Genomic DNA, 26,286 nt, shown 5'->3' with positions numbered 1-26,286 from the left:
AGTTTCAGACACAAGCCTTAGAACACTAGAGCAATACAAATGTTTGCTGTGCCCTTTCTTTGTTTTGTTAATTTGTGTTTTCCAGCTCTCCTCTTAATCAGAGCACAGACTTGGAGCCTGTAACAGATGTTTGTGATCTTGATGAAAGAACTCTTCGTGTGGAGTCTCCTGATGCCCTGGGGTTGATTACACCTGGAAAACACAGCCACAGTGCTGCCTGGAAGCCTGGGAGCCCCCATTCGGCCAAAAACCACAGCACTAAACAAGCAAATTGGAAGAAACTTTCATTTACCCTAAAGGTTCTTTTGGTTGGTCCAATAATTTAAAAAACATGAAACAGATTAGCAAGAGGAGATAACCAAATTTAATAAATGTGTATGGGAACCCACACACATGAAAGTCAGAGACTCCGCATACAGGACAGGTTCAAAGGCAGAAAGGGAAAACGAGGTACATGGGACATTCTGAGCTGGGGATGAGGTAAGGCACCTTGAGGTTTCAGAAGGGCAGTGAAGGGAAAGCAGGTGTTCGGTAATTACTAGTTTGCACTGCCATAGAGATGATCTCTGATAACACCCTATTATGAGCAAGGCCTCTAATTCACATTCCTCTGGATAGTTAAGTTCCCCTTGAGGCTGCAGCGTCTCAGTTGCCTGTGGCTCAAAGTCACCTGCATGTCACTGAGGTACGTCCTGAGGTCGTTCTTTCTGAACCCCCACAGAATAAAGACAAAGGGAATGGAACAGCTTAGCAGAGACCCTGTATCTTTGCTGTTCTGGGTATATTTTTAGTTTTAGCATCACAACTGTTACTGTACATTTGTCCCAGCCAGTCATCCAAGTATTGGTGGAAATTAACTGCAATGTTATGAATGTTTCACAGATGGATGAACCAAAGCTGATGAGTAAACAAACTGGTTCTGATCTTTTCACCATTTTGGAGATGAGTTTTATCTGGCTGAAAATAAGTATTTTCAATCAGAATCTACTACACAGAAATAGAAAAGTTTGGGGGTATTTGTTCTGCCAGAAATGGAATACCCAACTAAAAGTGGCTCGAACCGGTGGTTCTCAAAATTGCCCACACAGTGGAATCCCCTGGGAAACCTGGCTTCTACGATCTGATTTCGTGGGACCGGGTGTGGACTAGGCATTGAGAGTGATTCTCCTGTGCAGCCAAGCTTGAGAACCACCGGCTTCCACAAGGCAGATAGTTCCACTTAACCCGAAGCCTGGTGGTGGTGGTATTGCAGGGCCGATCGGAACTCAGAAATGTCATTGAGGACCCAGGCTCTTCAACTTTCTCCTTAGTTCTTCTTAACATGCTGTCTGTCTCCACTCTCAGGCACAGACAACTGCTGTAGCTCTGAGCAAAGTGTTAAACACAGCAGGGAAAGCAAGGTCAAAACCACCTCCTCCTCCCACTTCTGTCAGTGAAAAAAAACCTTTCTAGGAACCCCCACACCGTCACCCACCTCACCCCAGAAATTTCTCCTGTATTTCACTGGCTAGCACACAGACACCCATACAGATCAGCTGCTGGCAAAGAAGAGTGGCTTACCTCAATCACCATGTCGCTGTTACAAAACAAAATGAAAGTTCCATTAAACCAAATAAAAAGAGAGGAAGGCTGTTAGGTGGGCAACCAAGGGCATCTGCTCGGTAACCCTGTTATCCAAAAACATCAGCAATAATAATTCATCAACTTGTGGGATACCATCGGGCTCCACTGGACTTGACGTTCATTTGTTTTCTTTTTAGGGTCATACTATTTGTAATGAATATGATTTCGTGACTTTCATTTTTTTCATAGAGGTCTCCCAAAGAACATGGAGAAAAATTAATTTAAAAATAGGATAAAGTTCATTCTGTCTTGGTAATATATGGGTCTGTTGGCACTTTATAAACCTAAGAAATATTGTGGGAGCTCACCGTTTTTATTTGTTCTACTTCATGCTCTGCCATTTCAGCATTGAAGGAATTATTTTACCATATTCTTCCATTTTTCCCAGCTACATTAAAAGAGGAATTAAATAATGAAAAATAAAAATAAGGAATCAGCCCTGGTTTTTGTGACTCCCTGGATTGAGCGCTGGCCTGTGAACCGAAAAGTCACTGGTTCAATTCCTTTTCAGGGCACATACCTGGGTTGAGGGCCAGGTCCCCAGTTAGGGGCATGCGAGAGGCAACTAGTCGATGTTCTCTCCATGTTTCTCTCCCTCTCTTTCTCTCTGCCTCCCTTCTCTCTAAAAATAAATAAATCAATTCTTAAAAAAAATAATGGAATCAGAGTTCCAGCCAAGATGGAGGCATAGGTAGAAATGCTTCACTTCATTGCACAGCCAAAAGGAGGATAACAACCGGTTTAAAAACAAAAAACAACCAGAACTGCCAGAAAATCAAACTACATGGAACTCCAACAACCAAGGAGTTAAAGAAACATTCATCCACCCCAGTAAAAGGGGCAGAGGCAGGCAGCTGGGCAGATGCTCCCAGAGTCCCAAAGAAATCGGATCCAAGAAGAAAAACACCAAGACACATCATAATTAAAATACCCAAGATTAAAGATAAGGAGAAAATCTTAAAAGCGGCAAGAGAAAAAGAAACAGTTACGTACAAGGAGTTCCCATAAGATATCAGCTTATTTCTCAAAAGAAACCTTACAGGCAAGAAGGGGCTGAAAAGAAGTATTCCGAGTCATGAAAGGCAAGGACCTACATCCAAGATTGCTCTATCCAGCAAAGCTTTCATTTAGAGTGGAAGGGCAGATAAAGCACTTCCCAGAAAAGGTCAAGTTAAAGGAGTTCACTATCACCCAGCCCTTATTATATGAAATGTTAAGGGGACTTATCTAAGAAAAAGAGAATCAAAACTATGAACAGTAAAATGACAACAAAATCACAACTATCAACAACTGAACCTAAAAAAACCCATAAAAACAAAATAAGCAAACAGCTAGAACAGGAACAGAATCACAGAAATGGAGATCACATGGAGGGTTATCATATCGGTTGGTGGCAGAGAGAATGGGGGAAAAGGTACAGGGAATAAGAAGCATAAATGGTAGGTACAAAATAGACAGACTATACTATTAAGAATAGTATAGGAAATGAAGAAGCCAAAGGATTTATATGTACAACCCATGGACATGAACTAAGGGGGAGGGGAATGCTGGTGGAAGGGGGGTGCAGAGCAAGGGGAATAAAGGGGAGAAAAAATGGGACAACTATAATAGCATAATCAATAAAATAGAGCATAATTAGAAAAATAATGGAATCACCTAAAAGGATGATGCAATGGTAAAAAAAAATTGTTGTCCTTCAGTTTTCTGATTGCATCATTTTTCAAGAAGGAAGACTTTAGGAACTGTTTTTATTGTTTGCTTTATGTTTCATAGAACAAGAAGAATTCAGAACTTTTCATTTTCCATCCATAATGGCAAAGGAAAGGGAATTGAAAGGATAATGTTTCAGAATTATTAGATGTATCAGAAGATAAATGCAAAGAGACAGACACCAACACTCTAAACGCTAATAATAATGGTGAGATTCATCATATAAATGAAACCTGATTATGAGTTTTCTGATGATATTATAGATGACTTTTCTTAAACTCAGGAATCAGTAAGTGATCTATGTATGTCTAAGGACAAAAAATGTGGTATTTTTTATCCTGTTAGTCATTCAACAGGAGGCACAGCATCACCCAATATATACATCCACACCCAAGGATATACTTAGTGATGTGAAAGAGAAGCATCGATTGGTTGCCTCCTGCACACGCCTCGGCCAGGGATCAAAACTGTAACCCAGGTATGTGCCCTGACTTGGGATTGAACCCTCAACCTTCTGGTGCAGAGGACGATGCTACAACCAGACGAGCACCTGGCTAGGGCACCCACCCAATATATATATATTTTAAACATTTTTTTTCTTTAAATATTTATTTATTTTTAGAGAAGGGGAAGGGAAGGAGAAAGAGTGGGAGAGAAACATCAATGTATGGTTGCCTCTCATGTGTCCCCTACTGGGGACCTGGCCTGCAACCCAGGCATGTGCCCTAGACTGGGAATCAAACCAGTGACCCTTTGCTTCACAGGCCTGTGTTCAATCCACTGAGCTACACCAGCCAGGGCGCCCGCCCAATATTTTTTTTATAAGAATTTGGATTGTCTTGTTTTGCTAAAAGGATATATGATGGTATTCTTAAACATTTTACTATTCGTGTACCAATATTTATTTGAGGCCCCTCAGATCACCCAGTTGTGGGCTTAGAATCCTTTATGGAAATGTCAACAAGAGCAACATTGATAATCTGTTTAGGAGAGGCACCGTGCCGTGCTCTGAAGATACAAACCAAACAAAGCAAAATAAAAAACAGGTCTGCTCTTGAAGAGTTTGTAACCGGGCTGGGAGTCAGGAATACAACTTCTCTCCCATCAGTTACGAATGTCATCTTAGAGTTTTTCATTGCCAGTTGTAGGACACCCTCTTTAACTCTCAGCTTTTCCCAGTGTTAACATCTTATACAACTATAGTAGAATATCAAAACCAAGAAATTGACCTTGGAACATGCCATACAACTTATTCAGATTTTACCAGTACAGACAGACTTGGGGGGGGGGTATAGCCCTATACAATGTCATCACTTGTAAAGCCTTATGAAGCCACCACCATAATCAAGAAGCTGAACTGAGCCATCACCGCAAGACTTGTTCTTCTCGCCTTTAGAATCTTATTGGTCGCCTCCCAGTCTTTACCTCTGGCAACCACTCGTCTGGTCCCCATCGCTGTTATTTCATGAATGTTATATAAGTGGAATAATGTAGTGGAATGAAATCAAAACCTCCTTTGGAGATTAGCTTTTTCCACTCAGCATAACTTCCTTGAGGTTAATCCCAACTGTTGCATGAATTGAGTTTGTTCCTTTTTATTGCTGAGTAGTAATAATACGCCATGGTGTAAATGAGCCCTAGTCTTTCTGGGCAGTTTCCAATTTGAGACTATTAAGAATAAAGCTGGCACAAACAGTCATGTATAAAGTCCTGTGTGTAGTTTTCACTTATTTGGGATAAGTGCTAAGAGGGCAACTGCTGGTCATATTTTAAGTCCATTTGAGTTTTGAAAAAAACTGTCAAACTATTTTCTAGAGGGACTGTACCATTTTTCATCCCCAGCCATGTAAGAATAATCTGGTTTCTCTGCATCCTCACCTGCACTTGGTGTTATCACTATTTTTCATTTTATATTTCACTGTAGTTTAATTTGCATTTCTTTAATGGCCAAGGATACTGAACATCTTTTCATGTGTTAATTTGCCATCCGTATATCCTCTTAGTAAAATATCTGTTTTGCTCATTTTCTAATTGGATTATGTTTGACTTTTTTCATGCTGAGTTTGAGTTCTTTATATATTCTAAATACACCCAGCTGCTATTTTTTAAAAATTACAGTTGACATGCTCAGCTATTTTTAATCAGCTGCTATAACATTCAGTGTGAGGGTCTAATGATGTCATGAGGCCTCTATCTCATGGAACCACACTGCGACTCCTCCCTCCTTGGCACAGCCATCTCGATCACCTCCCATCCAGCTGTCTTCAGAGCGGAACACTCTGTGGGGGCCAGGTTCCAACCCTGGGCAAACCACTTTATTTGCCATTTATCTGCTCCACACTATTCTTTAAGAATTCGAGTGTCAGTTCTTCATCCTTCTTTCTCTAGAGTTCTTGTTACCAGAGCCATGAAAGCAGCTGAGCTGTTGGCAGCTTTTCTGTTTTTAATTTTCCCTCCACTTTCACTAGATGGGTTTCCTCTGCTCATTCGTTTCTTGGCTTCCCCACAGCTTTAGCTTTCAAGCCCTGCTATGGCCATGGCCTTCACCTTTACAAGGTGCAGCGCAGTTCCTCGGGTTAACTAATTCTGCTTCTGTTGTCCAATTCCACATTTCTGGGAGAGAGATGGGACCCCTCAATATTGGGGTTCGTTGTGCACTTCTAGTGCAGCTGTGGCCTGGGGAAGAGATGGCAAAAGACATATGGTTTTCCTTCTGGGGATGTGGCCCATGAGATTCTCTGAGAAGAAAGTATGAAAAGCAAATTACTGTCACCTTCATTATAAGGACCACAGGGAACAGAAAGTCAAGAGAGGTGAAGTGGTTCCCAGAGCCACAGGGGTGGTAGCAGGATATAAACCCTAAGCCTACCAAGCTCCAAAGCTTGTATTGACTCCGGCAACCACCCCACCAGCATGGTCCCTGCCCTCAAAAACCTCGGTTTCTTGGTGAGATCAAGTAGCCATGATTACAATGGAGACACATAAATTTCAACAGAAAACCACACCAGGAGAGAACAGAAGATACAGCTTTAGTGTTTATGAGCCCTTGGGTGACATTTCAGTGACATAAAGTTAATGCCCTAAAGTGACAGAAAAAAGCAGAATGGCACAATCCCTTTGAACAAGATACCTGCTTTTATACAAGAGCAGTCTAATCTTGTCCTTGAATCAGCATTAACTGAACTTCTAATGTTAAAATGACATTGTATTCTTAGGACTGAGTAAATGGGGTATCTAAACAGCATCTTTTTTACACCATGTTGGGTCTGGCCTGCTAAAATTTTTACTTAGGAGTTTTCACCTACGTCCATCAGTTGAGACAGGTTTATAACTTTCCCTCCAGGGTTTTAACTAACCCTGTCGGGTTTTGATACAAAGACTATGACAAGTGCTATCCTCAAAATGTCTGTAAAACGGGGATTTTTACTCAACTCCAAATTCATCTAGCCTGGTGTTTTCTTTTTGAGAAGAATTTAAAATAAATTTTAAAATTAGATCTTCTATTTCTTTAAGGTATAATGACTTTAGAGATATAATTCACATACCATGCATTCACCCACTTAGTGTGTGATTTGGTGTTTAGCATAAATTCAGAGCTGTGCAGTCACCACCACTGTCTAATTCCAGAGCCACGTCATGGCTCCTGTACCCACTGTCCGTCTTACCCTTCCCCCCGATCCCTATTCCTAGGCAGTCTCACCGATTTACTTTCTGTCTGTAGGATAGAGTTGCCTATTCTGGACATTTCATATGGATGAAATCACAAAATATACAATCTTTCATGATTGGCTTCTTTCCACTAGCATGCTTTCATGGTTTACCCATGTTGTAACATGTATCAGTACTTCATTTCTTTTTATCGCCAAAGAGTATTGCATTGTATGAATACATCCCCTTTCATCCATCCATCCCTTAGACATCTGGCTTTTTACTTTTTGGCTATTACAAATAATGGTGCTCTAAACAGTAATGTAGATTTTTGTGTGGACCTAGGTTTTCATTATCCTTGAGTTTATACATAGTTGTGCAAATATTGGGTCAAAGGATAACTATTTTTTTCGGGAACTACCGAATCAGTAGTTCCTACCAGCAATGTCTGATGGTTCTGATTTCTCCACTCCTTCATCAACATTTGTTATTGTCCACATTCTTCATTACAGCCATTCCAGTGGGTGGGAAGTGATTATCTTCGTGGTTTTGATTTGCATTTTCCTGAGGACTAAAGATACCGAATATCTTTTTATGTGCTTTTGGCCATTTGTACAGGGTTCGGCAGAAGTGAGGCCTGCTTGAGTGTGGTTGGTAGGGTAATAATATGGGTGTAATAATTTATAGTTTTAATTTGAACATTTCCCCTAAAATGTCATATGGTGTGCTTGAGTGTGATACTGTTGTTACAGAATGACATGCTTATGATTTTGTAATAAAAAAGGGGAGGGGTGTTATTTGTGCCAGACCCTATATATCCTTTGGTGAAATGCCTATTCAAATTCTTTGCCCATGTTCTGTAGCTTTTTTTTTTACTTTGTTGATGGTGTTCTTTGAAGCACAAAGTATTTAATTTTGATGTTGGCTTCATTTACTTTTTTCTTTTGTTGCCTGTGCTTTTAGTGTTATAGCTAAGAAACTATTGCTTAATCCAAGGTTGAAGATTTACACCTGTTTTCTTATAAAACTCTTAGTTTTAGCTCTTACATTTAGGTCTTGATCCACTGGGGATTAATTTATTAATATGGTGTGCGGTAGGGTCCAAGTTCATTCTTTTGCATGAATCTAGTTCTCCCAGAACCGTTTATGGAAAAGACTGTCCTTTCTCCATTGAAATGTCCTGGCTACCCTGTCAAGTCAGTTGACTTTTAAACGTGAGTTTATTTCTGGACTCTCACTTCCATATTCTCATGCCAGTACCCCATTGTCTTGATTATTGTAACTTCATAGTACTGTATTTTTTTGGACTATAAGACACACATTTTTACATTTTTTTCTTCAACATTTCCCCCCCCTATTTTCCTCTGCTAAAACCTAGGTGTGTCTGGGGTCCGTACCATAAGACATGCCTAGGTTTTAGAGGAAAATATGAAAAAAAATTTTTTGAAGCAAAAAATGTGGTAAAAAGGTCCATCTTATAGTCCAAAAATATGGTAAGTTTTGAAACTGGGAAGTGTAAATCCTCCAACTTGTTCTTTGAAAAAATTGTTTTGGCTATTCAGGGTTCCCTGAATTTTAGGATCAGCTTGTCATTTTCTGCAAAGAAGACACCTGGTGTTTTGACAGAGACTGAATTGAATCTGTAGATAAATCTGGGGAGTGTTGCGGTCTTAACAATATGAAGTTTCTGATCCATAAACATGTCTTCACATTTATTTGGGTCTTCTTTTGTCTTTCAACATGTTTGGTAGTTCAAAGTATAAGTTTTGCATTTATTTGTTAAATTTATTCCTAAGTATTTTAGTCTTTTTGATGTTTTGAGTAAGTTTTAATAAGCTCCGCTTTTTAAAAAAGATTTATTTTTAGAGAGGGGAAGAGAGGGAGAAACATCAGTATGTGGTTACCTCTACCTTGTGCCCTCCCAACTGGGGACCTGACCTGTAACCCGGGCATGTGTCCTGACTGGGAATCGAGACTGGAAATCAAACTGGTGACCCTTCGGTTTGCAGGCCAGCACTCAATCCACTGAGCTACACCAGCCAGGGCTAATAAGCTCTGCTTTTGTAGGTACTTGGTCACTTCATTAGAATTTTCCAATTTATTTGTCATGAAGTTATTCAAAATAGTCTGGAATTAGTCAGTGTTCGACCAAAGAAACAGAACCAGCAGGAGACATATATTACAGAGATTTTACTGCAAGGAATTGACTCACTCAATTGCAGAGGCTGGAGGGCAAGTCTAAAAACCTAAACCCACAGGGTACACTGTGGAGTATGAATTTGGACGGCTCACCTAGGTAAAAAAAAATTGCACAGAAAAAAGCCTGATGATATACACCCAAATGTTAACCCAATACCCTGTGGTTATTGCTGGGTATTGGAACTGGTGATGATGTTCCTCCTCACTCATTCCTGTTTTAAAAAGTATATACCTCTAATAATACAGTGCAATGCAGGATTCTTGACTGATCCTACATGTGTGTGTGGGGGGGCACTTAAGGAAAAATTTTAATATGAAACATGTCAGGCAGCAATATTCTTGTGTTAAATGTCTTTGGTATGATGTTGTAGTTATGTAGAGCAATGCCTTTGTTCTTAGGGAATACATGTCGTAGTATTGAGGGGTAAAGTGGCATCATGCATATTTCAAATGGATGGGGAAAAACCCTGTTTATAGAGCATATATTGGAAAATGTCAACAGTAAGTCAATCTAAAGGGTATAACTGTGTTCACTGTACTATCTGAAATCTTCAGTAGGTTTAAAAATATTCTAAATAAAAACCTAGGGGGAAATTGTATCTTTCTATAATAAAGCAGCTGGAAAACAAAAAGCCCACCAGACAACCAGTCAAGACGCTTTCTACGTGGAAGGGTCTCATCCTGTTGTCTGAAGGGATCTGTTCCATGGTAGTGACTGTGGCTCCCACAGGCCGTGGCACCGCTGTGACAGGCTGCAGGTTACCCTGGTCCTGAGGCCCAATCCAGCTCTCACTCACTCGCTCTCTGGAATAATTAGATAATGACCTTTTGATGAATTTGAAACTATAAAATAACCTCCTGTTTAAGAAGTTTTTGCTATTAGAGAATAAAATTAAGCACGTTAACTTTCTATAGTGCCTAGGAAGTTCAGAATAGGCAATATTATTGATATCATGGGAGTGGTTAATAAATTATTTCCATTTTCATGTTCCCACCATTAAGCCTCAATTCTCTCAAACATTTTTTAAAAAACAGGTTTAATCTCATGCAGCAAAGAAATAAGGATGACGTTTCTTGGTTTCAATGTTCTGATTTGTAAGTGAAACCAAGTCAATACAAAAACCTCCCTTCAGCCAAATAAAAGGCGATTAAAAAAAAAACCTTTGCAAATCTTTGATGTTAGCAGGTTCCGATGGATCTGAAATAGAATACTCAAGGGTTATATCCTTAAGTATTATATACTATGTACAACAAGGAAGTTGAGGAAATAAAATCTGTATCCACAAACATGCTTTCCAAAATATTATAAATAAATCTTTACTTCAGGACCTTGAAGTAAATCGAATTCGTGCTCCTGATCAAACTGAATGACAAATCAAGGTAAAATACCCAATAGTATTATAATAGCTGACATTTATAGTAAACATCACTATGTGCTAGGAACTAAGTGCATTTGTCTCGTTTAATTCTCAAAACAACTCTATGCAGTAGATACTATTATTTATACCCATCTTATGGATGAGTTGAGGAAGGCAGAAATTACCCAAGGTTATTCAGCTGGTAGGTATTACAGTGGGTTTTTGAACCTGGGTAGTCCGGTATGGAAATCTGTCCTCTTAACCACTGTGCTATAATGTCTCTCAATACTAGATACAAATTAAAAAATCAGAAATGCATTCCTTCATAACCTTAATCATTGTGAGATAAGGAATATTCTTTGGCTCCTATACATCTAAACTTTTAATATATTTTTTCCTTCCAACCTATAAACTTGATTTCCAAGTTTTCTTTCCAACCTTCCAATTTCATTTCATTTTACTACCATCCCCCCACCCCCGTACCTTTCCCTCACTAAGTGGCTGCATCTGTATTAAGCTCTATTTAAAATAATCAAAAAAGTATGAAATAATTAAGTCTTATTTCTCAAAAAAAAAAAAGTAAACATTTTCTCTAATTCTTTACTCTCTTCAAAGGCTTGCTCAGAAAAGTATTGCTAATGCTGACAAGCAGAGTTCCTTACCAGGAGCACATTACTTATGCCCTGGGCTACACACTATCAACATACTACCTTCAGTTCTTCTCTTCTGTGTGTATAATGTACAGCAGGGTGGGGATGGTGGAGAAAATTATGGTAATAAATATAAAACAGATTTTTAGAAATATTTCTATCCTATGGAAATACAATGTTAAGGCCATATCAAGCTATATATGAAAACCTGAAAGTTTTATTTATTTTCTTAAAAACGAAGCTATACAGAGAACTAAAAGCCACATATGAAGAAATTTCCAGAACAAACAGAAGCAAAAGTCTCATCTACAAAATTATTTACATGTTCAGGGCCTACATTAAAAAACATGGCCCTCGGTCCAGCAGGGACAGCGAGCAGCGTGCGGTGGCACACCCGGAAAGAGAACCACCCCAGTTCTCTCCAGCACATGACAATCCAACAGAAGAAATCCCTACAAGGTACTTCAATGCTCAGAGGCAGAACTGCCTTGGCTTTTAATGGTTTTGAAGGTAAAAAACAAAATCAAACTGGCTTCCCATGGGAATCGGCAGAAATGACCGTTTTCACACACTCCTGGCCACATACACCAGTATAATTACTACATTACCTTACAAAGACAAACAACTGTCTTTAAACTCTTTTAAAAATATATAGTGTTTTCCAAAGATTTTTTAAAAAGTCCAGATTCATCAAAGACGGTAAAGAAAAAGCCATAGTTTCCTAAGGCTACTTCCTTACTCTATTCCTGCTTAAATGCAAAAGCTGACAGTTTCTGATTTGTAGAAAGATCTAAAGGTTTTTGCTTTTTAGGCAAATTCACATTCTCCTTTGCTTTTTCTTCCTGGTGTTCGGTTTCTCGATTTTCATCGTCCACGCGTTTCCGCTTCTTTGCTTCAGTTTCATCACTTGCAGTTCCTCCTTTGGCCTTGGTGGCCCATGCCTGTCAAAATATTGGAGGAGAAAAAATTTTACTCAATAACAAAGAAATAGAGAATCACTAAAAAAATCTTTTTCAGGTAATATTCCTGTATATAAAGTAATATAATTAGCACTTGAATTGTTAAGCTAATCATAAAGGAATCTCATTAAGAAATTTCTTATTACTTAATTGCAGAGTACATTAAAAAATTTACATTGTACCTCTATAATATTTCAATCTAAACTCTGCTTGTATATAACCATATTAAGTGCAAAGTACTTTTTAAAGTGAAACTTTTCATTTTGAGATTGTAGATTCACATGCAGTTGTAGAAAATAATACAGAAAGATCCCATGTACCCTTTACCCAGGTTCCCCAGTGGTAACAATCTCGCAAAACTGTAGTGCTATATCATATCCCAACAAGGATGCGAACATCAAAAATCCCTTTGAGTGTGTGTGCCTTCACTTCTACTGCAGGTTCATGTGTTTACCACGACCTTCACGATACAGAACAGTCCCATCTCCACAAGGAGCCACCACGTTGCCCCCACTCCTCACCAAGGCCCCAACTCTCCATCTGTCCTTCATCCCTCTGACTCTGTCATTTCAGGGATGTTACGTACTGTGTACACTCTTTTGGGATTGGCCTCTATTCACTAACCAAGAACCTAACAGCTTCACTCATTTCATCCGTCTCTTAAATCTCTTTTCATTTATAATAGTTCCTCCTCCTCCTCCTTTATATTCCTCATCATTTATTTACTATAGAAAAAGAGACTTTGAGCCGTAGAATTTCTCACATGAACAGATTGGATGTAAGTAAATGTTTAAGATTTATCTTGAAAATATTAATTACAATTCTAAGTATTCAAAAACAATCACAACTTTTGCCAACTTGTTTCCTTTTGCTCATAAAGTCTGATTCATTCAGAGGCCATTTTACCTAATTCTTTAGAATTTTTATGCTTTTATAAATACCTTCTAAAAAATAAGAACCACAAAGCTGCTGCTGAGATTCTAAATGAAACTAGAGGTGGTGAGGCCAGTTGCTTCCTCATTTTACACCTTTCCTCACAAAACCCAGTTTATCATGGCGAGACTCTGTCTCTAGGTGCCTGAGCTGCACACTGCCACCCCTGGGGAAGTGAAGCCCCAGGATTTAACTGATGCACCACACACACGCCTTCCCACTGCAACAGAAAGCTGCTCCTAGCCTTCCTTCACGTGGCAGAAATTCATGAGGAGCAACAGGTACAAGCCACCGGCTCTCATTCCCATGTGAAAGGATGGAACCGAACACCAGCTCCTCCCCACAAAAGCAGTAGTCCGTGTAAGTAAATAGCATCTTTAAAAAGTCTGCTTACAAGACCCTAAAGTACCAGTCTAAAAATGTGAATTAACTTCATTTTTATTTATTTGTTTTATTTGCTCTTAATTTATAAGTAATGAACTTGTTCTTGGGGTATAAAATATATAGGAACCAATACAGATGTAAACAATATACCTGACCCCAAATTAACCAGATGCACTAATAACTACTATATATCCATATGTTCCATGCTGGCATTTTAGTTACTTAATTTCCTCTCCATCCAAAGTTTATTGAAATGTATTCTTTTTTCAAAAACAGAAAAGGTATTTTTCCATAAGAATTTAAAAAACTTGTGAATTCACCGAGATCTGAACCTCCACACAATTATCCTTACCTTCCTTTCTTCAGCAGACAATACTCTAAATCGAAGCATTCCTTCCTTTATTATGTCTGCTTCATCTGAAAAGTCAGGATTGTCAGACAAAATACTACTTCTGTTTTCTTCCAGCCACATCTGGAACCCAGTCTTTGGCCTGAAAGAGCACAAACATGAGAAAAAGTGTAATACCTGAAATACTGTTCAAAGTGCTTTATGACTTTCCAGGTTAGTAACTAACCATTCCCCTTTGCACAGTTGTGTGAAGAGAGAAACAAGTGGCTATACTTGTTCATAATCATATTATATATTACTTAAAACTGCCTGGAGACTATAGGAATAATGAACCGAAAAATCCTTTGTAAGGTCAGTTCAAAGGGATTACTCACACTTGTATTTTCTAAGTGCGGCAAACACGAACTCTGCACTTTCAACTCTTTTTTTAATGTTGACAGGCTCAAGGTCTCCAATCCCACTTAGCCCCCCTGGACCAGTAAAGTTTTTCCGTGCGGCCTTGGTACGTAGGCTCTTTCTCCATTTCCCAAACCAGAAATCTTCAGGATTTCTGTCAAGCTCTTCGGCCGCCCTCTAACCCTGGCTCTCGCAGCTGACTTGGGAGTGTGGGTCCTTTCTGGTATCATCATCATGTAAAACATGCACACAGCACACTGGTCGATTTTACTAGATTTCACTTCTGACACAACTGTCTTTAGGTCACAAGTAAGGGTTTAATGCAAACATTTCATATTAACCAAGTATATTTTTTGTGTATATCCTGTTGATAGTATAAAACACTGAATCTTCTTAAAATTTTCAGTGTTTAATATCTAAATTGAATTCAGAGCAAAACAGAACAAAAACACATAGCTACCTACACATAGCTTCCCTCTCAAATTAAACTGGTTAACATAATAAGAATAAAGTGACTTTTTCTATTTAACTGATGCATTTTATTTTATTTATTTATTTTTAGATCTTATTTTATTTTTAGAGAGAGGGGAAGGGAGGGAAAAAGAGAGAGAGAAACATCAATGTGTGGTTGCCTCTTACATGGCCCCCACTGGGTACCTAGCCGGCAACCCAGGCATGTGCCCCAACCAGGAATCAAACTGGTGACCCTTTGGTTCACAGCCTGCACTCAATCCACTGAGCTACACCAGCCAGGGCTAACTGACACATTTTAAATAAATGTAGCATGACAAATTAAGAAATGTGGTAACATACTGCAATGGTGGAAAAACAGGACATGGGACTTCCAGCCACAATAGAAGCATAAGTGAAACACTGTACCTCCTCACACAACCAAATTTAAGGACAACAAAAATTTAGAAACAAAAAAACAACCAGAACAGACAGAAAACTGAACTGTACCAAAGCCCGACAACGATGAACCATTCATTCATCCAGACCGGTAAGAGGGGTGGAGTTGGCTGCCGGCAGAGGGATCCCGGCAGGAAAAGGTGGTGGCTGGCAACCCGGGCGCGGGGAGGAGACCGGCAAACCCAGTAAGGCGAGCAAGGCGGCTGGCTGACCGTGGACACACATTCACACACAGATAAACCAGGCAAAAAATGGGCAGTGAGACAAACCACACAACCCAGGGCCCCAGCGATGGGAAATAAAGCCTAAAAACACCAATTGAGAAAACTTTCATGGGTCAAGGTGCCGGGAGAGACTCCCAGCCTCACAGGAGAGTTCCTTGGAGAGACCCACAGGGTCCTAGAACATACACAAGCCACCCACTCAGGAACTAGCACCAGAAGGGCCCAATTTGCTTGTGGGAAGTGGCAGAGGGGACCGAAATCCAAGACAGCGTGGAACAAGCACCACTGCTCCCTCTCTGACCCTGCCCCTAGTCAGAACCCAGCGACTGGGTTGACCCGCCCTGGTGAACACCTAAGGCTCTGCCCCTCATACATAACAGGCGCAACCTGACCAAAAATAGCTCAATCAGAAGAACAAATCAAAGCCCCAGAGCCAATACCTTTAAGCAACCAAAAGATAGCCAACCTATCAGATGCACAGTTCAAAACACTGGTGATCAGGATGCTCACAGAACTGGTTAATTTTAGTCGCAAATTAGATGAACAAATGAAGGCTACACTAAGTAAAATGAAGGAAAATGCACAGGGAACCAATAGTGATGGGAAGAAAACTGGGACTCAGATCAGTGGAGTGGACCAGAAGGAAGAAAGAAACATCCAACCAGAAAAGAATGAAGAAAGAATTCGGGGAAAAAAAAATAATAAGGAGAGGCTTAGGAACCTCCAGGACATCTTTAAACATTCCAACAGCTGAATTACAGTGGTACCAGAAGGGGAAGAGGAAGAGCAACAAGTGGAAAAGTTATTTGTACAAATAATAGAGGAGAACTTGCCCAATCTGGCACAGGAAATAGACCTCCAGGAAATCCAGGAAACTCAGAGAGTCCCAAAGAAGGTGGACCCAAAGAGGAACACACCAAGTCACATCATCATTAAGTTACCCAAGATTAAAATGAAGGAGAGAATTCCAGAAGCAGCAAGAGATAACAGGACAGTCACCTACAAAGGAGTTCCCATCAGACTGCCAGCAGATTTCTCAAGAGAGACCTTACAGGCAAGAAGGGGCTGGAAAGAAGTATTCCAAGTCATGAAATGCAAGCACCTACATCCAAGATTGCTCTATCCAGCAAAGATCTGATTTAGAATGGAAGGGCAGATAAAGTGTTTCTCAGATAAGGTCAAGTTCAAGGAGTTCATCATCACCAAGCCCTTACTATATGAAATGTTAAAAGGGACTTATCTAAGAAAAAGAAGATAAAAAATATGAACAGTGAATGGACAGCAAACTCACAGTTATTAACAACCACACCTAAAACAAAAGCAAACTAAGTGGACAGCTCGATCAGGAGCGGAAACATAGAAATGGAGATCACATGGAGGGTCAGCAACAGGGGAGTGGGAGGAGGAGAGAGGGGAGAAGGTACAGAGAATAAGTAGCACAGACGGTGGGGAGAAAATAAGGGGAGGGCAAGAATAGTATGGGAAATGTAGAAGCTAAAGAACTTATGACACATGGACATAAACTAAAGAAGGGGAATGTGAGGGGAGGGGTGTGGAGGGGAATGAAGTGGGGGGAATGGGACAACTGTAATGGCATAATCAATAAAATATATTAAAAAAAAGAGAAAAATAGGACATGGACAAACAAGGCACACAAAATGATAATATCAACGCAGAACAATCTGGCAATATCTATCAGAATTACAAGGTTTCATTAATTTGAACCATATAAATGGGAATCCATAGCTATAAGTCTATGTGAGAAATGACATTCACATGAAGTTATCCATTGCAGTACTATTTGTACTAGCAAAAGACCTTTCTCCACCAGTAGAGAACTAAGTAAATTATGGTATATTGATTAAATTAGTATAAAAAGATGAAGGAAACTTTGTGTAGAAATCTGAAATGACCTGCAAAAGCTGCTAAGTGAAAAAAAGCAAGGCACAGAACAATGTATAAGCTACCATTTCTATAAAACAAAAAACCAAAACAACAAAAGACTAATAGAAGTGTTTGTACATGCATAGATTAATTGTGGAAGGCTATATAAGAAAATGGTTGTAGTGACTATGGAGAGAGGAACTGGATAAATAGGAAAGAGATTTACTCTTCATCACACCTCTTTTGACTATGTTTTTCCTATATAATTATATTATCTATTAAAAAAACTAGTTGTAAAATATAGTGTCCTAATAAAATGTATCTACAATTTAAAACATCCAATTTATCAAAGCACACTTTCACCCTAGCTGGTGTGGCTCAGTGGATTGAGTGCGGCCTGCAGATCAAAGGGTCCCCAAGTTTGATTCCCAGGCAAGGGCACATGCCTGGGTTGTGGGCCAGGTCCCTGGTAGGGGGTGCGTGAGAGGCAACCATACATTGATTCTTCTCTCCCTCTCTATCTCCCTCCCTCCCCTTCTCTAAAATAAATAAATAAATAAAATCTTTTTATTTTTTAGTATGTCAAGGGTTCCAGGACCAACAATCGCTAGCTGCCCAGGTACCAAAACATTATGCTTCAGCAATCTCGACGTCGATTCCGCATGTAGAGCAGTCAAGCTGCCCCACGTGTGCCACTCACGACAGAAGCCCCTTTTAAAAATAAAATCTTTTTTTAAAAAGCATATTTTAATAAGTAATATAAATAGGCATAAATCAGTATTTGTGACTTCCATAAAGTTGTAATTATTCAAAATGCCCACTACCAGTGTCAATGAGTGATTTACAATAATAAATAACAGGGCTGCGTAAGCGTCTTCGCTGCTTCTGTATGTCTTTCATGGGGAGACTGTGTCTTGAGAACACTAACCCTCCCTACGCACTGACCTTTGGTTTTCAGTGCTTTGAGGACATGTGGCTGGGGCTTCAGATAATGAATTTTCAGGGTTTTCTTCTTTCACTTCCTCAATCTTATCAGCTTCGGAAGTTCTTTTCTGGAAATAGGATGCTGCAGACGCCTGGGAAAACAAACATACAGAGTACTGCAACAAAATCAGGTATGATTTACACATACACACAAGTTTTGAAAAATGTGGAAAAACATTTATAATTATTTAGAATTTTTACACCAACATGTTAAGCCCTTAAATTCTCAGAAAATAAGCACCCCCCCACACATACACACAGACCCCCAAAACCATACTTCAAATTCCATGTTTTCTAAATAAACAGAGTTATAAGAAATGGAAAAGATAAACAGTAGATCTATTTTACTCATGACAGAAATGGGATGAAACCTGGGAAGCAAAATGGGAACACAGGGCAAGGGAAGATTACAGCCAGGTATTCCACAGTCATTGTAGATGACTAGAAATACATACCAGAACCATCTGGAAAATTAAAAACAAAAAAAGATAGATGCCCAAGTCCTCAAGGTCTGGGCATACAGTCTGGCGGGGGAAAAATGATTCTGAAGCAAATCCAGAGTGGAGAACCTCTGCCCTCACTAGACAATCCATGACGACAACCGCAGCCTCCCGTCCCACACCTGAAACAGTGAAATGAACTAAAGTACAACCAACAGATCCTGTGATGTTTACTGCAGATGTGGTAACCAGTACCTGCTTAGACTTTGGCTTTGGAACTAGAGGCTTTATCACTGGAGACTTATCGTTATTTGTAGCTCGATTAAGTGCAGTAGATTTCTTGTATGATTTGTTCATATTGTCTAAAATGTTAGCAGAACGTCCTGAATTCCCTGAACCGGCTGGCTCTTTGGAACTGGCTGATACCTACAGAATAAACTTGTGTTAACATTTTATGTTTAAAGAAGAAAAAGAATCCCAGTAATTTATTTCCCTTTAAAATTTCAATTAAGTTTGCATTGTAGTCTCATTTTTGAAACTGACTAAATTTGGTACAATCCAAATTAAGACTGATCCACACATTCCCAAATACCACATCCCAAGAAAAACAGGTACTTAGAAATAAGTAGAAAATATGACCCCTGAACCTATGCTGCTTTTGTGTTTGTTTTCACGAAGATCTGCTGCAGTCTTTAATGCCTCCAACCCGGGAGGGCCATAACATGGTTTGAAAATACGGGGGCTGGCAGAACTAACGCCTTCGAGGGTAGTTGGTAGGGTACGTGAATGTCTCACACGAGAGGGAGAGGAATTTGAAGATTTCACCTAAAATGTCACATGGTGTGCTTGAGTGTGACATTGTTATATTATAGAATTATATGATTATGATTTTGTAATAAAATATTTTTATGTAATAAAAAAGGGATATTATTTGTGCCAGACTCTGTATTTCTCTGGATGGGAATGTATTTAAATAGAAAATATCACTGGAAAGACTTTACCTTGAAGGGGTTTACTCGTCCTTGGCTGCCAGAGGCAATTGCACCTTTCAGAAGAAAGAAACCCTCACTTAATAGTGGTAAAACAGAGGACTTCTGTAATAATACATGGAATGTTTTAATCTGTATTATATAAAAAGAAATGTACTCTGTAACGTTAAAACTATTAACTACACGTGACCTCGTTCCTATTTCCAAGACAAAATAAAAGCTATTAGGCACTACTGCAACTCACCACTGTAAAATCTGCCAACCCAACACATGTAGATCTACTCTTTTCTCCTGTTAGCATGGAAGAATGGTATCTTATTTAGCCAGGTTAGTAATTCCTCTCCTGGTGCTCTCCACCTCACCCCTCTTGCTCTACCAAGACACTTGGTCCTATCAATGGTTACACCATCTTTGACTTTTCCCTCATTGGCTATTCAAGTTTCTCAACTTAAACAAACAAAACCCAAATGAATCCTCTCTACCTTCCAGCCACCATATCCCCTCACCTCCCCATATACAGCCAAATTTTTCAAGAGCTGTCTACACGCTATTCCCATTTCCTCACTGCTCATATTACTATAACCTGGCTTCCGGCCCTACTACCCTACAGAATCTGCTCTTGCTAAGTACTCAATAAAACTTTACGTAGCCAAATCCGGTGGATAATTTTCAGTCATCATCTTATTTTCCCTCTTAACAGCATTCTGCACAGCTGAGTGTTCCTTTCTCCTTGATACTGTCTCCTCCCTTGACTTCTCAGATACTGTGTTACACTTACTTACCTCCTCTTTCTCTGGTCTTACTCTCCGTCGATGGCTCCCCTCCTGTCCACCTCTATCTCATGTTTAAATGTTGGGGATTCCCTAAGCCTAAGCTCATTTTTCTCCTCACTTTACATCCTCCCCCAATGCTCCCTTACCCAGGCCCATAGTTTAAACTGCTACACTAATACCAATGATTTTCACTTTATATCTCAATTTCAGAGACATTACTCTCCTGAGCTCCTGACCCAAATATCCAGTAGTAATTCATCATCTTCCTATCTAAACCTGCACTTCCCTGGTGTTTCCTGACTCAGTAATTGGCACCATTGTTCACTCAACTACAGAAGCAGAGAAACTGAGTCATTCTTCATACCCCAACTTCTACACTCTCTCTATCATCTTCTCAACAACCTCCTCAATTCTTCCTGTTCTCTCTACCGTCATCACTGGCCTAGTCCAGGCCACTCCTCGATCTCACTTGGACTGTAGTCACTTAATATGCATTCCTCCTCAGCAGAGTGGCATGCTATGCCCCTGCTCAAAACCTACAGCTTCCTAACAACCTTAGAATAAAGATCAAAATCCTTACTATGGACTATGTGACCCTGCATGATTTGGATCCTGCCCATTTACCCCCAAATCATTCACTCAGCACCACTTTTTCTTTGCTTTCTGTGCTCTTCACAGCTTTCTTACAAGTTGCCGCACATGTTTTGTCTCTGCTTCTGCTTCCACCCACCTTTGCTCACTTTACTGTCATTGTTCATGTGTCTGCTTTAAACACTCCATGTGGTCTTCCCTGGAGCCCCAACCTACCTCCCACCACTGAATAAATTACATACTCTTTTAATACTCTGTACACACCACACATGTCTTCTTGACTTCCACATCCCTCATCCAAATATCTGACACACAATAGGCATTTAATAAATATTTGTTAAATGACCATGATTTCACAAACATCACCGATAATAACAAAAACCCCAAACAAAAACCCAAATCAACAAGAAAACAAACAGGCCCTAAAGAGTAAAGTGTATTTGAGTAGATGTATCACTTTAAAGACTACTTAAGAAATCTTCTTGATATTACAAAATTACAAGTATTTCTTACCTGACTTAGTAGATGGCACATCAGAGGAATTTGCACTTTTGGAAAATGGGTTCTGTCCTAAATGTAAATGGGAAGATAAAGTCATCCTCTATAATCAACAGACAGGTATCTTGAAGAAGGATGAGTACAGCAATCCCCCCTTATCCATGAGGGATACATTCCAAGATGCCTAACAGATGCCTGAAACCGACCGAGAATAGTACTGAACCCTGTATGTACTATGATTTTTCCTACATATACAGGGCAGAGCAAAAGTACATTTACAGTTGTGAGTATACGAAACAGTTTACTCTTGTATGATTATTTATTAATTATTGGATTATCTTTCATATGAACAACTGTAAACCTACTTTTGCCCCACCCGAACATATCTATGATAAAGTTTAATTATGAAAAGGCACAGTAAGAGATTAGCAACAGTAACTACAACAAAATGGAACAATTGTAACAATATGCTGTGATAAAGTTATGGGAATGTGGTCACTCATTCCAGGGTGAAGTCTTTAAGGGCTCATTGCATTCTGGGGCAACAGGCTGCCACCAGCCAGAAGGTGTTTCCTGTTCACGCCTTCCACCCGCATCTCAACAAGCATTTCCACACACCGTGGCTATAACTTTTGCACTTTGAGGTGTGACAGCAAAACTACCATAAATTTCTTTGTCACAATTTCAGACAGAAAACTCCTTCTAACCATGGATCTTAGCAACCTCCGCATACAATTTCTTCTTTTCTTATGAAGTCAAAAGCTGCCACTTTTTCACTTAAAAGAACTTTATAGCTTCTCCTTAGCATATCTGAATTGCCAGTATCGCAACTCTCATGCTTTGGGGCCATTATTAAGTAAAGTGATGGTTACCTGAACAAAGGTCTTGTGATACCACAGATGATCTGAGATATGATACATGAGTGACCAAAGGACTAATGGGCGGGTAGCACACACAGTGTAAATACACTGGACAAAGGATAATTCACATCCCTGGAGGGATGGATCAGAGGGTGTAAGATTTCATCATGCCGCTCAGAACGACACAATTTAAGATTTATGAATTATATATTTCAGGAATCTTCCATTCAACATTTGCGACCACAGTTGACTGTGAATAACTACAACCATGAAAAGCAAAATCATGGATAAGCAAGACTACTGTGTTCATTTTTCCTAGCTCAGTAAATTAGGGGAAGTCCCACACATGACATTTCTCATCTTTAAACTGTATCTTACAGTTTAAAATGTATCTTACCCTGCTTAGGTATTTCTGATCTTTCTTCTGTATCATCAGGTTCTTCAGTATCATCCGCTTCTTCAGTGTCTTCTACAGCTTCTTCAACCTGATTTCTGAGCCTTGACTGGCTCCACTCTGTAGGACTATTACTGTAACTAAAAAGATAATATTATTTAATAAAGAGCTATGTGTAAAGACAAAGTTAATATTCAGAATGGTAAGGAAAAATTCAAACAACTGAATACTTCTTACCCAGCACTCGGCTTTTGTCTGAAATCAACTTCTTCCTCTTCCTCCTCTTCTTCCTGGGTTGCTGCCAATTCTGCTGCCTTCTCTACAGCCAGTTCACTAAGTCTCTGGGCCAACATTAGTCTCCCAGAACGAGAAGCATATTTAATGGCTAAATTCACAACATTATGAGCCATCAGATCTGCAAGTTCCATACAACGAAATTCCCGCTCCAGTTTACAGGAAAGCTAGCCCAAAAAGGAAAACAAAGAAATCAAATCGCATTAAGTTAAACTTTTTAAAAATTAAGGGATGAAACTACTAATAAAACTGAGAAAAAAGCTTTCTAGATACTTTATCTCATTGATTCTAAGATGCACATTTTCACATCTCTGAAACTGGGAAGAGTGTTACAATCCATGGTAGTAGATCAGAGTTTAATTCGCAGCATTTTTTTTCTCAGTGGCATAAATGAATAAAATAATGGTGCATTTTACAATGAACAGTAGCTTGGATTCAATGAACTATGGTATATCATTTTAAGCTATTCATTGCAAGGAAAGTAAGAAATTCATTTCAAATGCAAATGTGGTTCTCCTAAATTTGTTTTCCCACTGTCACCAAATAGGGTTACAGATTCAAAGAAGGAATAAAACTGTGGAGGATTTATTGGTTATTACTCTGCCCAGAATTGGCACACGAATACTACTATGCGAATTTGGGTGGGGACAAGCAGATTTATCCAGTAATTTTACAGTGTGACTGTGGCCCTGACTGGTGCGGCTCAATTGGTTGGGGTGTCAGCCCATAAACTGAAAGGTTGCAGGTTCAATTCCCAGCCAGGGAACTGAATGCCTAGTTTGCTGGTTTGGTCCCCAATCAGGGCACATACGGGAGGCAAATGATCGATGTTTCTCTCACATCAATGTTTGTCTGTCTGTCTCTCTCCACCCTTTTCCTCTGTCTCTGGAGTTAGTGGATATATCCTTCAATGAGGATAAAAAAAAAAGTGTTATTATCTATGATCTCCAGCTACCAGAAACAGTTTTATACAACTTCCAAATTAACAAACAACTTCCTTTTTCTTGCTCTGTTTATACTTAATAATATGAAACAAAGGGTATTCATTTAACATCTCCTAGAAAACACTAACTAGTTTTCTTTCGGTATGAACTTTGACAACTCAACTACAATGTGAGAAAAATTAACACTTCGAAGACTACTAAGGGTCTCATAATTCACAGGGTAAAAGGACTATATATTTTGTTCCTTGGACATCCCATGTCTGATTCATCAGACAGAAACTTTAGATATTCACTGGCACATTCTTCTCAAGTTTTCTAGTATCACTTATCTATAAGCAATACTTCTCAATCAGGGTTGGTCCTCTGCCTCAGGGGCCATTAAGAAATAAAAGGAAGTACAGTTAGTCCTCATTTAACATGGTTGATGGGTTCCTGGAAACTGTGACTTTAATCTAAAGGACACATAACAAACCAATTTTACCACAGGCTAATTGATATAAAATAAGAGTTATGTTCCTACAGCATATTTCTGGTCACAAAAAACATCATCAAACTTCTAAAGACCCAAAATAGTTCTAACATTGAATATTGAAATATATGTGTGCTATTCGTATATTTAAGAAAGACTGATAAACATGAGTGAGATAATTCTTTTCCAACCCACCATTCCAGTTCAGGGTCATGGGTGGCCAGAGCCTATCCCAATAGCTCAGGGCACAAAACATGACCCCATTCTTCAAAGAATGCCTTTCCTTTGCACTCACCCCCACATCCAACTGACTCACTCTGGAACAATGTAGACACACAATTCACCTAATGTGCACATCTTTGGGATGTGGGGGGAAACTGGGGTACCTGAAAAATACCCACCCAGACAAGGAGAGAAGGTGCGAACTCCACACAGATAGCAGCCCCTGCCAGGAGTTGAGTTTCCCCCCCTCCTTATTCCTGACATTGAATGAAACGATGTTATTCAAGGACCTGCTGATTTTCACAGTAACCAGGTTGAACAGGCATTTGCCAGGGGGCCAGGAATGCTGAAGGCCAATCCCCAGAGTTACCAGTACCCCCCTGAGAAACACTGGTCCAGCGGAAAAGCTCCTGTGAAACTAAATGGTAAATAAATCCAATGTTTCCTTAAATGCGTTGTAGGAGGTAACATGATTGGTAGTTCCTAGACCACAAATGACACTTTATAAAAGGAACAAAATTGACTCTACAATAAACTGACTGAATTCCTTCAGTACTAAACTCAAGGCAGTGCTGCCCAGAGGTGACTGTAGTAAACACCATCTTCTGGAGACTAGTTACAATTGGCTCTGTGGTCTTAGATACCCCTTTTCCCTCAGAACTCCTTCCCTCAACTTTAAAGGGAAAAGTCTGGACCATTACTCTCTCAAGAAATACTGAGGTCTGTCCTGTAGTCAATAGCACTGAGCACCTGGCATGCCACTGACCTCAAGCGACTTCTAGCCTAGTGCAAGATGAGCAAGGAAGATACTACATTCTACTGCTCTCTATAAAGCAAGTGGAGAGAGGACACAAGTACGAACCTTGTATTTCAAGAACTGCATTTACCTCCAAAGGTAAAAATACTTAATTTAAATATGCCAGGCACCAATGAACATGGTCACTGGCTATAAACAAACTTTTACCATCACAGCAACCTAGGAAAGTAAGAAAAAATAGGCAGATCTAAAAGCCTTATGAAAGTTCTTAAGACTGGACACCCTTGGAAGTTTAGGAACTCTTTTGCACAGGATTAAGAGTACAAGCTGGAGTCCCTGGTTCTCAAACTTTATTAAGCATCAAAATAACTTGGAGGACCCATTAAAACTGTGGGGGGCAAAGGCAAAAAGAGTGGTGGCAGAACACCAGAACAGTTTATTACTGCCTATGATCTTAGATGCAAGATAATGTTTCCAATATTTTAAATGCAATGTCAACGGAAAAACAGAACTTTTGTTAAGAGAGCAAAATACCACTGGATACAACTTAAGAATTCTAGGCTGTGGAAGTCAGTGCTAATTCACATACCTTTAAGAGATTCAAATTTAAAAGAGCATTTAACTTTAGTTTTATCAGTATATTTATTTTACTTACTGCAAACATTTTCAATAAAAGTTCATGTTGTTCTCTTATTGCTTGATTTTTAGAGCTCTCTTCATATTCATAACCATTTTTAGCTAAATAATCAAAGTGGTTGTGAAACACAACTGAACGCCAAAACTGTTCCTGCAAAAGTAGAAAAAAATCGCTTAGTCAACTATCTATCATTTAATACCAGGCAAGT

General features: G+C 39.4%; 1 protein-coding gene and 1 non-coding gene across 2 annotated transcripts in view; both read right to left on the bottom strand.

Moving 5' to 3' along the window:
* Nucleotides 1–11,377: 11,377 nt before the first annotated feature.
* Nucleotides 11,378–26,286, bottom strand: part of WDHD1 (WD repeat and HMG-box DNA binding protein 1) — a 60,612-nt gene continuing 45,703 nt past the window's right edge. The window contains exons 18-26 of the mRNA XM_037155686.2: nucleotides 26,097–26,228; nucleotides 22,993–23,216; nucleotides 22,759–22,895; nucleotides 21,517–21,573; nucleotides 19,652–19,695; nucleotides 18,906–19,076; nucleotides 18,172–18,302; nucleotides 13,817–13,955; nucleotides 11,378–12,129 (exon numbers count right to left, since the gene is read on the bottom strand). Of these exons, the coding sequence (XP_037011581.2) occupies nucleotides 11,929–12,129; nucleotides 13,817–13,955; nucleotides 18,172–18,302; nucleotides 18,906–19,076; nucleotides 19,652–19,695; nucleotides 21,517–21,573; nucleotides 22,759–22,895; nucleotides 22,993–23,216; nucleotides 26,097–26,228 (1,236 nt within the window). The 3' untranslated portion in view covers nucleotides 11,378–11,928. The remainder of the gene's footprint in view (nucleotides 12,130–13,816; nucleotides 13,956–18,171; nucleotides 18,303–18,905; nucleotides 19,077–19,651; nucleotides 19,696–21,516; nucleotides 21,574–22,758; nucleotides 22,896–22,992; nucleotides 23,217–26,096; nucleotides 26,229–26,286) is intronic.
* Nucleotides 17,811–17,942, bottom strand: LOC119057157 (U11 spliceosomal RNA). Its single transcript, XR_005084022.2, has one exon. It is a non-coding gene; the product is annotated as a U11 spliceosomal RNA (small nuclear RNA).

Source organism: Artibeus jamaicensis, unplaced genomic scaffold (genome assembly GCF_021234435.1).
Source record: "Artibeus jamaicensis isolate MK-2021 breed Jamaican fruit bat unplaced genomic scaffold, CSHL_Jam_final contig_548, whole genome shotgun sequence".
Taxonomy (NCBI): Eukaryota; Metazoa; Chordata; class Mammalia; order Chiroptera; family Phyllostomidae; genus Artibeus; species Artibeus jamaicensis.
The sequence above is the reverse complement of the archived record's forward strand: the minus strand, read 5'-3'. Positions and strand labels throughout refer to the sequence as shown.